General features: G+C 47.3%; 1 protein-coding gene across 1 annotated transcript in view; it reads left to right on the forward strand.

The window, feature by feature from the left end:
* LOC119384790 (transformation/transcription domain-associated protein-like) overlaps positions 1-16,587 on the forward strand; it is a 946,434-nt gene that overhangs the window by 334,521 nt on the left and 595,326 nt on the right. Inside the window, 2 exon segments of the mRNA XM_049413130.1 lie at positions 6,439-6,604; positions 11,648-11,814. Coding sequence (XP_049269087.1) covers positions 6,439-6,604; positions 11,648-11,814 — 333 coding nt within the window.

Raw genomic sequence — 16,587 nt, forward strand, 5'->3', positions numbered from 1 at the left:
CTACTGCACATTGCCCTAGCTAGTCGCGGAGGCCACGAAAACGGCGCTGTGGTACTTTCCGCCGCTAGGGGAGGACAATACATACTCGTGTTATCATCAGCAGCAGCAGCTTCAACATTTAGCGACTTCTGTCGTCTTCTCTGGGGGTGGCTACGAATCCATACCGCCTTGGCGCGTACGCAAAGCGCGAACATGTGGCAGTGGGCTTTGTTCGCGGGTCGGCGGTGAGGACTACACTGTTCGTGTCGCTTTTCGTATCACCGGCTGCTGCGTCCGACGCAGTAGGACTGGGGTGCAATCGCCGAACGATGCTATTTCCGATTCCAATGCCATATTCTATGCTATTCTTATCATCCACCACTCGCGGCTTGCTGATCGCCTTGATAACGCGGACGGACTGTCGTTCTGACCACTGGCCAAGCGCGAAAAGCACGAAAAGCATTGGAAAAGAAAATAGAATTATTCCGCGATAGAAACCCCTGCTGGGTTTAAGCCCAGGTGCGACATGCAGTGGGCGCGTTTGGGAGCTGTTCGAAATGTTGGCGGATCGCTCAGGTTCCACAGAATTTTATTCTCTCCATTCCCCAAAGTAATGCGGAATGCGAGAGAATATTCAGCACTGTCAACAAAACTCTAACGGAGTTTCGCTTATCTTGTCTGTGAAAAAACTCTCGAGAGCCTGCTGATGGTGAAAGGGCACCTGAGTGGAACTTGCTTTGAGCAAAGCTACACGGAGAACTTTCTAAAGCGGGCAAAGTCTGCAACAGCAAGGTCACTGCAAAAATAAATGAGTTGTTGCCGATTACTCTCTGAGCGATTTTACTTATGGTTGCAAAAACATGATTAAGCTTGTCTCTAAAGGCAAAACCCTCGGAACTTGAAAACAAAAAAAAGTTTCACCGCAAGGGCGAAGCAATCATGCGATAGCAACAAATTGTAGTGTTACACGAAGTGAGGCTGGCAGCTGCGTTGTATCCGATCTCGCGTAACTACAAAACGCTGGTGTAAGAGAATACGGCCGCTCCAGGGAGAGATGCTCTCTACATAGTCATTTCGCGTTGAGAGCGCAGCACGTAGAAGGGTATATGAGCCGCCCGCTGTGATGGCTGTCGAGATAGCGCGCGCGCCAGCGATCGCGACTGCGCCGTTAGATTCAAAGTTCAAAGTTGCTCCTCGCGCGACATTCCCCCCCTCGCGTCTTTGCGTCTTTTAAGGCTTGTTAACCCTTTGAGGGTCGAATTTTTTCGCGAAATCCAGTCCAAAAATGTGTAATTTTTTTATTGCTGAAATAAATTCTTCAGACGACTCTATTTAAGAAAAAAATTGTCTAAAATTTTTTTTCGTGACCGTAAAGTGACAAAAAAATCAGTTTTGTTGCTACATACATATGGTTTATTCGTAGTAAAATCAAGCAGAATCCTAAAAAAAGAAGCTTCACAGTTTTTTATGAATAAAAATTATGCATTGTATTAAACATAGCTCACAAACATACAAAAATAAGCGTACCAGACTACGTTTCCGGTTAAAAACGCTCGAGTGAAAAAGCTACAGTAATACTTCGTCTTATCGCCAACAAGACGTAGTTAGTTTTTCCGAGAACCCAAAACAGGAAACGCAATCACGGCGGCGTCGTTTGTGTAATTTAGCGCCGCGCGGAAACAGAGGTAATCGCGCGCCGGGGTGCAATAAATGAGAGAGTAACAAGCGGTCACCCTTTGAGAGATTAGAAACCAAACAGCCATCCGCTCTGCGGGCGCAAGAAGCGAAAACCACCCGAAGGACGAAACTGAAACGAGCCGGACCGCGTGCGCGCGTTCTGATGCGAGACTACAAGCCGCCGCGCCTCTTTGGAAAGAAAACAAAAAAAGACGGAGAGACATTGGCGCATTAAAAAGATTACACGAATTCCCGAAGCGTGGCAGCACATTCCAAGCAAGAGAAAAGGGAGAAGGCGCGCGTTTGAAACCAAACCGCGCCGCGGGCGCTCTCGGTTGCGCAAGCGGTAGCCGGCGCGCGGCGCGCCATTTTGCGAAGCATAAAAAAAGCAACAACGGAGAGACATCGGCGCATGAAAAAAATTCCACGTATTCCCGAAGCATGGCAGCACATGCCAAGCAAGAGAAATCATCGAAAAAGGCGCGCACTTTAAACCAGCTGCACCGCGAACGCGCTCGGATGGGCAAGCGATAGGCGGCGCGCCGTTTTGGGAAGCGAAAAAAAAATACAACGGAGAGACATCGGCGCATGAAAAAAATTCCACATATTCCCGAAGTGTTGAAGCACAGGCCAAACAAGAGAAATGATCGAAAAAGGCGCACGTTTTAAAAATAAACGCTATGCCGTACATGTACGACGAAAACCCTTTGGTACCAGGAAGCTTCTGCCGTACATGTACGGCGAAAACCCTGAAGGGGTTAAAGATGGGCGGGGCGTTTCCTGTCTGCTTTGACGGCAGGCCTTCCGAGCGGGGTGATTTTATTGCATGCACCCTCCGAGCGACGGAAACGGGCCGGCTTGATTGCACTCCGCTTCGGCCGTGTTCGTCGACCCGCTTGCGCGCTTTTACCCGCGGTAGAAGATACAATGTGCGGAAGATCTTATCAATTTGGACTTCATACCTGAAGGACATGACGACGACGGCAAAAACCCGTCGAGACTATCCATATAATTGCTATCGCAATAAAAAGTTGGTTGGCTACACCCCCTCCCCCTCCCCACCCGCTGCATGAAAGTTTTACTAATTTCTATGTCGCCAGGTTGGCAGGTATGCATGTTAGCATGTCTCTTTTTGGGGGCACTTCTGATAAGCCGAACTCCTGATAAGACAAACAGATGACTGCGGTCCCTTCGAGTTCATCTTAATGGGAGTCTACTGTACATGACAAGCTTTCAGTTTGAGCACTAACGTTTGTTTTCCTCAAGATCCAATTTTTGGCAGCTTCTTGAGCTTGTCCATTTCTTTTTTTTTTTTTGTACTTCTAAAGGCTGTTTCACATGTGACTATTGCAGCCAAATGAATTGCTCCGTTTGTTGCAACCGCTGCAACTGCCGCTACAGTGGTTTCGTTTCAGATGGGCTGTGATTTTTCCTGTGCAAGTGGTGTCGTGCGCGGGGTTGCTTGCAGGCATTCTTTGTGGCAGACACTGCATAATTTTTCAAATGTAATATACAAATCTATGCATTATGATATTGCTGAGTTTTTATGAATGGCAGTGAAGAGCACATGCGTTTTTTATTTAACCCTTTGAGGGTTTTCGCCGTAGATGTACGACATTGCCTGTGTGTTTAACACGCGCGCCTTTTTCAATCATTTCTCTTGCTTGTCATGTGCTGCCACACTTCGGAAATATGTGGAATTTTTTTCATGTGCCGATGTCTCTCCGTTGTTTTTTTTTCTTTACAAAGCGGCCCGCCGGCGCTCACTTGCGCATCTGAGCGTGCGCGCGCGGTGCGGCTGGTTCGGTATTGTCCTTGCGATGGTTTTCACTTCTTGCACCTGCAAAACTGATGGAGTCTTGTTTCTAATCTCTCAAAGGGTGACTGCTTGTGACTCTCTCGTTTATTGCTCCCCGGGGCGCGATTACATCTGTTTTTGTCTGGCTCTAAATTACACAAACGATGCTGCCGTGGTTGTGTTTCCTGTTTTGGGGACTCGGAAAAATTATCCTGTCTTCATGAAAATTGCCATGTATGCGCATCATTGAATGGAGATTTCAATTCTGCAAACAGATTTCAAATATCTCATTTAGAAAGGAAGTAATGGCAAGTTTTCACATTATAATAGACCTTTTTCAAGCACACGAGCGCCACCAACGGGCGCGCAAGCGCTCATGGGAAATATGTGTACGCCGCAGCAGCCATCGCGACGAGCGCACAGGCCTCGCGCTGTAGCTTTCGCTAGCGCTGTGCCAGCACTTCTTAGACACAGCGAATTTGGCAAGGTGCAACATGTTACTGCGCAATTCAATCACGAACTTCAGTGTGTAGCTGGGACGGCCTCTCGACGATTTCCATCTGCCCCACTGTTGGACCAGTTGAGCGGCTCAGAAGCGTCACCTCTTACTACTTCTTTTTTTGCGTCAGTGTGCCTTACGGCATAAATGAAAAAAAAAAATGCAACTCGGTTGCCTATGAAGTGCAGGAGCGGTCTATGATTCGCGGATGCATTTGGAATCAACGTCCATCGACACTGTCGACGAGTACAATATGAGGTTCTGATATTTAAAGAGTACGCTATATAGAAACTGTAGTCGGCATTTGGGGAAATGAGATACATTCATTGTGTCCCTCGAACCTTAACGAACGATAAGTACCTACTAACATTCGTTGGTGCTATAACTACAGGTTGGAATAATACTTAGAGCAAAAAAAGAAAGGAGCAGTACAAGGAAGAAAATGAACAAACCAGTGCTCACACACAACTGAAAGTTTATTGCACGCATAAAAAAAACATATATACATAAATGGGAGTGCTTTGCGCATGTCATAAAGGGGCACGAAAAGTCATACAATCAAGGCGCGTGCTTACAGTCGATTGATAAAGTTGAATTCCTTGTCTTGTAACGACTGAGAAGGTTGACTGACACAAAGTGTGGCGTTATTTGGGACATGATATGCCTCCGAAATTTCTCGTGTTGTCTGATTAAGTTGATGGTACAAAATTACTGTGCTTTCAAAGATGGGATTACATTTTCATGACTGGCAATGCGATGCGAGATGAGACGGCTCCATTCACTGATGAATTTCGATGCTCGCTGAGGCGCATATTAATAAACCGACCAGTCTGGCCGATGTACATGCGGACACAAGGAAGAGAAATTTGTGGTAAACTCCTACACAATTTACAAAACAATTGGCATGCCTCTGACCGCATTTTTGTTTGCGCACCGCAGACCCCTGCTACATTAATGCGACTAAGCTTATTTGGGGCGGCAAACACAACCTTCACCCCCACATCGCTTCCCTACGTTCTTCAGGTCATGAGACTTATACATATGTGGAATAACTGCAGTGTTTCTAATTTCTTCATTATTTACGGATGGAGGACGTCCGTGTTATTCTTTCTTTGCCATGCGAACAGATTTTCCGCAAACCGATACAACAATACGCAGGATATCCCGCCTCTTTGATCACTTTGCAGGTGGAAACTACTGCTCATCTTATGTGCGCAAGTTTTTTTTTTTTCAATGCCGTGCGTAATCATGACATCACAATTCCTCGTTTAACAATATTTGAATGCGCTGTCACGAAATTAAACACCGATTTCACTGAACGCGGGCTATACTGCGCGCAAACGTGCTCCGCAGTGAAACTTAAAAGCATGTATCAAGAAACTGCAAATTATCAGAGCAAGGCATCTCGCAAGTGAATTCTAGTCCCATCCCCTTTTCTTTAAACACATTTAGAATGTGCTGACTTCTTTGTACAGCGCGTGACTTGTCAATTAAAATCAAATAATCATCTGTGTAGCTGAATGCTGTAATACCTCTCTACAGTTTGGTTAAACCCGATCACGAGCCGCTATGGCATTAAATGCCATAGCGGCTTGTGAACAAGTAATCATTGAATAAATACGAATTCGTTGTTTCAGCTCACATTGCTCATGATAGCACGTTTTGACTGCATGTATCGGCGCGTGATCACTCGCATGCCGCTTAACTGCTACATCCGGTATACATCCGCTCGGTAATACCTACACTGCCTTCATCATTCCTTTCGCATTTCACGTGAAGAGGTACATGCAGGTGCGTTCAGACATGTGTAGTATTTAGGATTTAATAACAGTCAACCAGCGCCGACGCGTTTTTTTTCGTTTGGTGCTCCCACGGCGCCAACGAGCAGCGAGCGACTACAGAGCGACGAAACAGTCGGCGGGCTCGCCGTACACACTTTTCCCATAGTGCCTCGCGCGGCCGCGGGGGGTTCTGGGATAGCTTGAAAAAGGTCTATTGGGTTATCTTTACGGGTCGTTATGGTATTTACAATACAAAATGTTACTTTTCAAATTATGTGGTTCTTCTGAAATGTCCACCCCACAGGCTAAAGCAAATTAGCTGTCAAAGTAGCTATTTCTCTGATCCGAAATAATTTTCAAACTTGGAAGGTAAAAATGAGCTTCCAGTAATTAGCTGGTACTTAGCAAATAATTACATTTGCGTCAAGGTTGTCAAAAAAAGAAAAGCTTTAGCCTGGAGTGCAGTTGTTGCTGAAAAGAATGGTACCAAGTTTGTTTAAATCTGTTCATAGAAACTTCCTCAAAAATTCCGTGAGGCAGACATACGTCTCAAAAATAACAAAGCCGAGAAAGCCACATTTTAAGTTTTGAGAACATTTGTAATTTTATCCATTGAGCCTCTAGAAAAAAAAGAAAAGCTATTTTGCCATAGCATAATATTTTACCAGAGCGTAACTTGGTTGCTCTTGATGACATGGCTGCAGCCACACCTGCACCGCATTGTGAACCGGTCTATGGAGCTTGCGCTGAGTGCACGGGAGCCGTACAACTATTTCCTTCTGCTGCGGGCACTGTTCCGCTCCATTGGTGGTGGCAGTCACGACCTCCTTTACCAGGAGTTCCTACCCCTGCTGCCTTCACTTCTGCAAGGTAAGTGCCCTACACAGTTCTTGGCTGTGCTGGTTATGACTGAATGGTCTGTGGCCACTGTCTATTGTAATTTGAAACCCGTCTTACAGTGGTTTTGGTGCTGCCTGTATTCCATCTTGCACAGTTCGGGCTTTGTACAGGGGCCGTTGGTATGTACACCTGTGAGAAAAAGTATAAGGACCACGCGAGTGTGTGCCAAAGTGCATCGGTGCTCCATCTGCCAACGTGGCACCTGCTGTCGAGAGGGGCGCTAAAGCCTCCTGGCCTGCCATGTAGAGTTGCCGACCGATAAATCAGACATCGATAATTCGGACAGTTGCACGGCACCGCCGATGATCCCATAGAAGTAATGTGTAAAGATGACCGATATTTCGGACAGCTGCGAGATCTACATTCGATAATCCGGACCCTGCCCGACACTGTCGCGCACGCCGAATCGCCAGCCATTATCTCCTCCGGCACCCAAGCCATACAAAGTATGGCCTCAGAGATCAAAATGAAAGCTAATTGGTGATCTATGAGGCTTTGTTTCGATCCCTACTTTATGCCTTAGAGATTTGTGATTGGAAATGCCGATCTTGAAGGCACTGGTCAACTGTGGGAAATCGTATCGACATCGCGAACATCCTACATTCCGGTTCTTGTATCCTCGCGCTGCATTGCTATCGCCGCCATTCTGTCAAATGTGTCTGCGGTAAAGCGTTTTGCGCGCACATTAATTTTATCTTGGGACTTGCTTTATTTTACGCTCTGCTGTCTCAAAAGATCTGAGTTAAATGGCGCCAACGGTGCCCTCACAGCCAGCGCCGAAGGCCGGGCCGACGACTACGAAACGCGGCAGATAACAGTCAACTGCCGATTTTTCGGACGCCCGATTTTCAGGACATGCTCGAAAATTCGGACGCTTTCGCGGCACCGTCACCAGCCCCATAGACGTCAATGGTTAAGAACGTCGGAAATTTTGGATGGCAAAACTCTTCGGCGCCCGATTTTTCATACTTTCTGCCTAAATTGCAGGTCCGAAAGGCAAGAATTGAAGCCCCCACCTCTGCTGCGCCTATCATCTCGTAGGTTCGAACCAGCGCTTTCGCGAGTCGCCCTGTTTGTGACAGTAGCAGAGTCCGAAAGTCAGCTTTGTCGCGATGCCGAAGTGTTATGGGGTGAAGCGGACCGGAAATTCGAAGGGGCCGCTATCACGGTGCCGTGCGGCGATGTCTTTACGGATAAGCAGTGGAAATGCACTGAGGCATTGGCGGCAGGTGGCAAACGTGCCAGTACGGCTCAATCGCTGACAAGCCTTACGATAAACATCTTCAGTCAACTGCTCGATAGTGCATGTGGCCTGGTGTAATTGCATGCGTAGTACACGCATTTAAGGGGGGACGCGGCTTTCGTATCGCGAAAAATGGCAAAAAAATCGATTTTTTGAAAATCACATTTTCAGTTTCTGTAGCCCTTTTTATATCCGATTCCAAAATATCTTCACCGAAAACCGCGTAGAAGTGCTATAAAAAAATTGTTGCGCCTGCCGAGGTGGCGAAAATTATTGGGGAAATCGCAAAAAAACACTGATTTTCAAAAAATCATAGCTCCGCAACGACGCCACCGGGCGCCGATATCTTGGTCTCATCGGAAAGCGCATTTCTCCGTCTTCAAATTCCCCGCCGCAGCTGGCTCCTCCCTTCGAAAACAAGCGCACAAAAAGCAAATGTTCGAAGGTCGTTTCGAGCCCTCCGATTGGCCGCGTCCGCCATGTTGCCCCAGCGCGCCTCGCCATTGGTCCGATGCTCGCTCCGGGAGATCGTCGTCTGCAGCTCGTGCGTCTCGAGCTCACGGCTGTCGAAAGTCGCGCTACTTCGTTGCGTGTTCGCAATCGCTCTGTGTTCACGGCTCGATAACTTTGAACAAGAACTACGTTTTAGTTTGGAGCTACTAGCGGAAGCTCGGTGGGATTACGATGGCGCGCCGCACTCGTAGCGAACATCGCAAACGCGCGTTTCGGACCGACTTTCTAGCGTTGACTCGTCGGATCCGTGGTTGGAGGTTCTGCTTATGCGCACTTCGGACGTCGTGACGAAGATGATCGCAGGACGACTCTTTGTACTCGCGACCACGCCTTACGAACTTTGAAACATCGGGCACCGCGGCCGGCGCGTCTACTGCTCGGAGTCGTCACTAGGCCTAACTCCGCTCACGGCATCGGCACGCGAGACGAACCTCGAACTTTGCGGGCAAGAGCAACGCGTTAGCGGACTCGCGGCAGTGTGCTTCTTCGCAAGGAACGAAGCGCTTCCCCCGCCGGCTTCTCGGTACAGCGGATGGTCATTTTACGCATCGGCAGCGGACCCCACGGCCAAGCTCGTCGCGCAGCGGGCGCGCGTCGGCGTCCCGCAATGCGAGGCCAAGCACGTTGCGCGTTTATTTTTCGTCGCCGCCCCTAGGCATATTGCGCATCGTCACCGAATGCCGCCACCCAGCACATCGCGTGCTGACTTCCCGGACTATGCGGCCGAGCACTTAGAGGTGAAATAAAGCACTGTTGATGCAATTTAGGCGCGCTTGGAGCCGTGCGTGGTATCGCCGTAAGCGCTCATGAATCATCTGAAAAAATAAAAGCCTCGCAGAAAACCGTGTCCGCGACCGGGTGAATGATGAAGCGCATCGCAGGCGAGGTTTACAAATTAGCTTGACGAGTGAAACAGGGAGATGAATTCATATCTGCCCAGTTCGCGTCTTGAATAAACTGCTAAGGAATTCCTATTCCACCTATGTCTTGGCCATAACTGCCTGTTATTTAGGAGGAAGTGATAGGTTGCCATGATGAGAGCCGCTTTTAGTATCCTATAAAAATGATTCAATGATCAATTGCAATCAAGACTGTTAATTATGTTAATGAGAGCATGAATACAAGAAAGCTGGCAAATCATCATAATACATGACCTACTTGAATTACAATATCTTGTTTTTTGTCATGTCTATTACACCACTTCATAACTTCGTTTAAATTCATGCTACATGTTCTTTGTATATCAGAAAAGGATTTTAAGAAAAAAGAAAGAAAACAAAGGCACAACCGATGAAAGGCCACATGTGCAGGAGGTCCAACCTTATAAAACACCTTAAAGATCACAATCTTCTTGTGTTTTAGAGAAGCAAGGCACCTCAAACTAAAGACAGGGCACTCAAGAAAGTGCACATTACGAAGGACTCAAAAGATTACGACCCCAGTGCCTTTTGATGAAGTAATATCGTTGGTACAACTTTAAAAGCCGTTTTCTCAAAACGACTTTTCTTGCTTCCTGCTTTGCTTGTTCCGCTGATTTCTCACTGACCGCTGGGTCTATTTCAGTTCCGTTTTTTGTTCTATATTCCTTGAAGCAAAGTTCAGGGCGTGACATTCTTGCTTTTTCAGTATGGCGTTTTGATAATTAGCTATTTGACGAGTTGCACAAAGCCTCGATGCCTGTTGCGCAGTCACCTCATGAAAAAGGAAAACTAAAAAAAATTTTGTTGCAAATAAAAAAATCTAAGAATGTCACGCCCACAACCAGACATCTTAGAATGCATAGCACTTTGAACGAGTTTCCTATCGCATTTTTTAAGCGAGTCAGACTCGGAACAAAAGCAGAAGGTGAAATATATTGTAAATCAAAAAGTTGTAAAGATATATTCATGAAATTTCTACAGTAGCATTAAAACAACATTTCAAATAAGTGTGCCAATTTTCATCAAAATCCATGAAGAAATAAGAAAGTTGGTACCGAAAGCCACGTCCCCCCTTAATAGGCGAGAACTCAAACGCGCCGCGCCGTCATTCATGCTGCCTCTTTGTGCGACTGCTAAGTGCGCCGCACAGACGCGTTGCCTTCACGAACGAAACCAGCTCGTCATCGTACAGCGATGACGAGCTGGTTTCGTCTTCAAAAATCTTCGCACCCAGCTATTACTAGCATTGAAACCCTTGCACGGTATGCTTTTTACAAGGGCCAAGGCTTGTGCCTTCATGTGCAGCATGTCTGTTGCCAGTGCGAAGCCGTCATTCCACACTTAGATCACAGTGCGGAGGAGTGCTTCTGATTCGGGAAACTTGCGTGGCTCGCCTTGGAAAGTGCGCTTTATGATGCTGGTGTTTTGCAAAGTTTCTTTTTGAGTGTACCAGTGTCAAATGCGCTTCTCATCGGCACCGAATTTTCTGCCAAGTGCACACTTGCTGTGGCACGCTTTGCGTTGAAAATGTAATGCATACGAAGCAAAAGATAAAAAGAATAATAAAAGAGTCCTCCTAAAGCATCAGAGACGCACACTCCCGCATGCACTGCTCCAATTTGTTATCCTATATCGGCGAGCACCACACGCAGATTTGGGACGCTGCGAGAGAGGTCACTCACTTTCCAGTCATTTTCACAGGAGCAGTGAGGGGAGAAAGAGACAGCATGAAGCCCTGCGGTCCACTTTCTGACGCTGTTCTTTACAGCTACGACCACCTACGATGAACCAAACAATGCCTTGAAATGCAAGAAGCCATAAGTGCAATAAGCAATAACCGTGATTTCCTTGTGGCTTCCTGCTACAATGGGAAGGTTGTCAAGTTCCCTTTCTTGATTATTTAGATGGTATTAGTATGGTCCTTCCATTTAGCCTTTCTGTCACACAACCTTTGTGGTGTTGTGAGGGGGCGCCTCATTTGTTAATGTCCATTTATTCCTTTTTTTTTATTATTTCATAGTAAATGTCATGGTGCAGTAGATACTTACTGGTCCTTCTTTTCTCGGATGGAAAGGCCATCTGTGCCCATAAGCTCATGATCTATGTAGGGTAGGACGCACGCACGTTTTCAGAAACCTCCTCCCCTCCTCTCCCGTGAAAAGCATATATATTCTTATTCACATAAACAAATGCATTGTTGGTAGTCAGCTCTTGGTCCCGTCTGCTCTTTCTGCCTTGTTTTTCGCACTGTTTTGGTATCGTGGTGGATAGGCGGCTGCTTCCTTTGTCTGTTGTGTTCTTCTTAGAGAGAAGTGTTGGGAATGTGGTGTCACGCAGGTCTCAACGGCCTGCAGAGTGGCTTGCACAAGCAGCACATGAAAGACCTGTTTGTGGAGCTATGCCTGACGGTGCCTGTACGGCTGAGCTCTCTGCTGCCTTATCTGCCCATGCTGATGGACCCACTGGTGTCTGCACTCAATGGCTCTCAGACACTCATCAGCCAGGTGCGTGCGCAGCAGCAACCAGAACAGACTTGTACACCTGACCAACCCTCCCAGTTGTACGGCCACAGCAAATGTCCCGAGGAGTTTCTAGCCCTAAGAAGGAAAAATGGTTGATGAATTGCTACACCGACAGGACTGGGAGGTAATCGTCGATGTAGTAATTCATCGGCCATTTTCTTCATCCTGGAAATGTCGCTATAGTCACTTGCAGCCTAAGGGAAAACCCACAGAAACCATGACGTGCCTGCCCTTCGGCTGGTTTCCACTCAAACCATAAGTACTTTTTGTCGGCTAATGTAAATACAGTATAACCTCATTACAACAGACCTTCATAGTGAAGAGGATTTTGGTCTGTTGTAAAGGGAGTATGTAAAATCCAAGTACTGTTACAACAGACTTTCACATAAACACTGAATGGGTCTGTTATAACCGGAGAGAATTACGAGTCACAAACATGGTCTTATTTCTAACGGGGGACCAAAAAAAAAAAATGCGATTTTTGGAAAATCGCATTTTCAGCTTCTGTAGCCCATTTTCTATCTGATTGCAAAATATCTTCAATGAAAACTACGTAGAAGTGCTATAAAAAATTTGTTTTGCATCTGCCGAGTTGGCGAAAATTGCGGAAATATATAAAAAAAGCATTTTTCAAAATTATAGCTCGGCAACGGTCCAACCGGGCGCCACCATTTTGGGCTCGTCGTAAAGAGCATTTCTCCGTGTTCAAGTTCTCCGTTTCAGCTGGCTCCTCCATGCAGTAACAAGCATACAAGAAGCACATGTTTTAGCTGCTTCTGCAGTAATGCTCGCTTCGGGATCGTCATCTGCTGCTTGTGCGTTGCGAGGTCGTGGCTGTCGAAAATTGCGCTACTTAGTGATGCGTTCGCACTCGTTCTGTGTTCACAGGTCGACGATAATTTAGAACGCTTTAGTTTGGCAGCTACAACCGGAAGCTCAATCATCAGATTACGATAGCGCGCCGCACTCGTCGCGAACATCGCAGACGTGCGTAGAACATCGCAGACGTGCGACTGTAATAGCGTTGACTCGTTGGACCCGCTGTTAGAGGTTCTTCTTATCAGCACTTCGAAGCTTATGACAAAGAACACTGCGGGACAACTCTTTGTACTCGCAATCGAGCATGACGTACTTTGAAACATCGGGCACCGCGGCCACGTGCATCGCAAACGTGCTTTCTACTCGATGTCGTGGCTACGCCTAACTGCGCTCATGGTGCCGATGTACGAGACAAATCCAAACTTTGCGGGCAAGAACATCGCGCTAGCGGACATGCGAAAGCGAAGAAGCCGCAATGTCCTTCGTCGCAAGAATCGCATTGCCCACTGGCTCCTCAGAGCCGCGGCTGGGCATTTTGCGCATCGGCAGCGGACCCCCCGGCCAAGCTTGCCGCGCAGGACCGCTCGGAGAAGCGGTGGCAGCGGCTAGCAATTTCGCGTGTCAGCGTCCCAAAACGCTACACCAAGCACGCTGCGCACCGCTTTTTTGTCGCTACAGCTAGGCATAGCTGATCAGTGATAGACCGGAGATCGGCGGCCTTCGTTTTTAAATCGGTACGTCGATATCCGCGGTGCGCTACTCCCGTCCCGAAAGTATGGTAAGCGATGTTTGAAGTCGGAAGTTAATGACCGTGGTAGAAAAGTCCGCTCTAAAAGAGTCCTGACCACCTTGCTGGCCTGAAATTTTAGTCAATTATATCTGAATGTCCGTTGTACCAGAATCCTTTGTAAACGAAGCTCAATCAGTGGAACAAATATGGAGGTTGGCATAACGCCGCAAATTGGTATGTAATATCCGATTGTCATTTGTAAACAGATTCGTTGTAACGAGGTTATACTGTACTATGCATATTCTGAGTTGAAGGTTTGTTGTTATTACCTAAAACATTACGTTTGGTTGAGCAGCAATATCGGGATCCCTGACGAAATTTACTAGGATGTTCAAGTTTCCGACGTAAAATCAGCAACACAAACATGTGCCTAAATGGCAAAGTCAGCTCTCTGAAGCACTCGACAAGTGCTTGACGTCACATATGCAAATTTTCTTGGGGAGGGACAGCACAGCGATGGGCGGGGCTAACATTCTTTTTAGGTTGTCATCGAGTGTAGCCCAATAATTGATGCTCTGCTCGGAGAAAACAATAACAACAGAGGACAATGATACTAAAATTTCCTGGCCTTGAGGAGCCCCAACAGCTTTACTAAAAATCCTCTCCTTTCCCCATCGATCTCTAATCCTGCTTTTGTTCAAAGTAGCACTGCTGCTGTGCTGGCGTGCAGCCTTTGTTGTACAGTAATACCTCATTAACTTAACTCGCAAGGCGTAAGTCATCACTCCGGGATAGCACTCCTGCATGTCGCCGTTGTCGGCGAATAGCTAGTGTTAGCGTATTGGTGCAACTGTGCAGTTCGTGTTGCGCGCCCGTGCCTGTTTGATTTGTTCGTGGAAGCCATTGTTTCTGCGTGCTTTTCAACGTTGCGTCGCTATGCATATATGAGAATCGCGTCGTAACGCTGCTGGGGATGCAAAGGAAGCAGCAGACACTTTTTGAATATTGGAAATAAAATTTTCACTGTTCTACTAGCTCAGGTCAGCCATATTTTTTCGATTTCACTACAACGAAATGTTCGCTTCAACAAACATTTTTCCGAGCACCGTCAATTTCGTTGTAGCGGGGTTTGACTGTATAGTGAACTTTTTTCAAAGCCTCCTACTTTTACAGCAAACACTTCAGACACGGTCACGGTAAAAATATGGCGTATACGAAGCAAAAATAAGTTAAAACAGGCCTTCTAAAGCATGAGAGGAGTGCGCGCTCGCATGTGCCTTGCGCCAGTCTACTCGTGACTAAGATATCCGAGATCGGCGAGCATTTCGGACGCTGTGAGCAAGGTCGCTTACTTTACAGCCGTTTCTTCAGTGCCAGAATGGCAGTGAGGAAAAAACAAAAGAAAAAATAGGAGGCAGCACGATGCATTGTGGTCAGCTTTCGCAAGGTAACCTTTCCTGACCCTCTATGATGCATTTCTGACGCTGTTCTCTGCAGCTACGACTGCCTACGATGAACCAAACAATGCCTTTGAATGCAAGAAGGCATAAATGCAAGAAGTGGTAACCGCAATAACTTTTCATCGCATAAAGGTTGTGGGTTCTGATCGCGTGTTATTATCGCCGGCTCTCAGAGCATCCCCAGCAGCGTCGTAACGCTGCTGGGGATGCAAAGGAAGCAGCAGACACTTTTTGAATATTGGAAATAAAATTTTCACTGTTCTACTAGCTCAGGTCAGCCATATTTTTTCGATTTCACTACAACGAAATGTTCGCTTCAACAAACATTTTTCCGAGCACCGTCAATTTCGTTGTAGCGGGGTTTGACTGTATAGTGAACTTTTTTCAAAGCCTCCTACTTTTACAGCAAACACTTCAGACACGGTCACGGTAAAAATATGGCGTATACGAAGCAAAAATAAGTTAAAACAGGCCTTCTAAAGCATGAGAGGAGTGCGCGCTCGCATGTGCCTTGCGCCAGTTTACTCGTGACTAAGATATCCGAGATCGGCGAGCATTTCGGACGCTGTGAGCAAGGTCGCTTACTTTACAGCCGTTTCTTCAGTGCCAGAATGGCAGTGAGGAAAAAACAAAAGAAAAAGAATAGGAGGCAGCACGATGCATTGTGGTCAGCTTTCGCAAGGTAACCTTTCCTGACCCTCTATGATGCATTTCTGACGCTGTTCTCTGCAGCTACGACTGCCTACGATGAACCAAACAATGCCTTTGAATGCAAGAAGGCATAAATGCAAGAAGTGGTAACCGCAATAACTTTTCATCGCATAAAGGTTGTGGGTTCTGATCGCGTGTTGTTATTATCGCCGGCTCTCAGAGCACACGGAAGACAGCAGACGCGGTCGGTTCAACGAACACATTCAAGTTTATTACACACTGCTTTTACATTCGGCGAGCTCGCCGGCCGAATCTTATTACAATCTAGTCACTCGCTAAAACAATTACACGCGGACAATGAATACTTGGATAACATAACACACACTCAACAACGTAACACATGAAATACACCATAACATACGACAAGCAATAACCGCGAATGCGGCGTCGCGAGGACGCACGACTCACCACTACGAGGGGCCCCGAGGGAAACGAGCCGCGGTATCGTCCCCATTTTAAAACTTCAAATATGTTAAACCAACAAGCCCAGTCTGCCATTCTTACATCGTATATTTCTAGTTCATCGGGCTCTCTTCTAAGTGTTTCCAATCCCAGCACCACAGTTGCGTGGCGCTCCGTGTGTGTGTTCCTATTCTTCGTCCGTGTCTTTTTCGCGCCTTAAAACTTCAAAGGGAAGGGAGCTACGGGTGCAGCGCCCACGTAGCAACGGCTAGCAATGATATCAGCGGCGGCAGACGGCAAATTTAAGTGAGCCAATGTTGCTTTTCTTAATTTGTGCAACACCTCATCGCCACGATCCAACGGGTTGTGTCCCCCGCGCGACAGGCGGCTCCGCAAAGCCTTAGGCCCAACGAGTCGCTCGACAACAACCGGCATCCAAAACGAGCACCCCGCACAGGCGCAGAGGAGGCAGCCGCGAGGAGACATCAGCTCCGTGAGGTGGCCCTACGCGCTCGCTGCACACAGCAGCTTACCGAGCAATCGGCGCCCATCGTCCCGGACGATGTCACGACGCCCCGGCGTCGAGCCGCAATACCAGCAGCAATGACACCCGTGGCCCCTGGCCACCCGGCT

Source organism: Rhipicephalus sanguineus, chromosome 3, assembly GCF_013339695.2.
Source record: "Rhipicephalus sanguineus isolate Rsan-2018 chromosome 3, BIME_Rsan_1.4, whole genome shotgun sequence".
In the NCBI taxonomy this organism is placed as follows: Eukaryota; Metazoa; Arthropoda; class Arachnida; order Ixodida; family Ixodidae; genus Rhipicephalus; species Rhipicephalus sanguineus.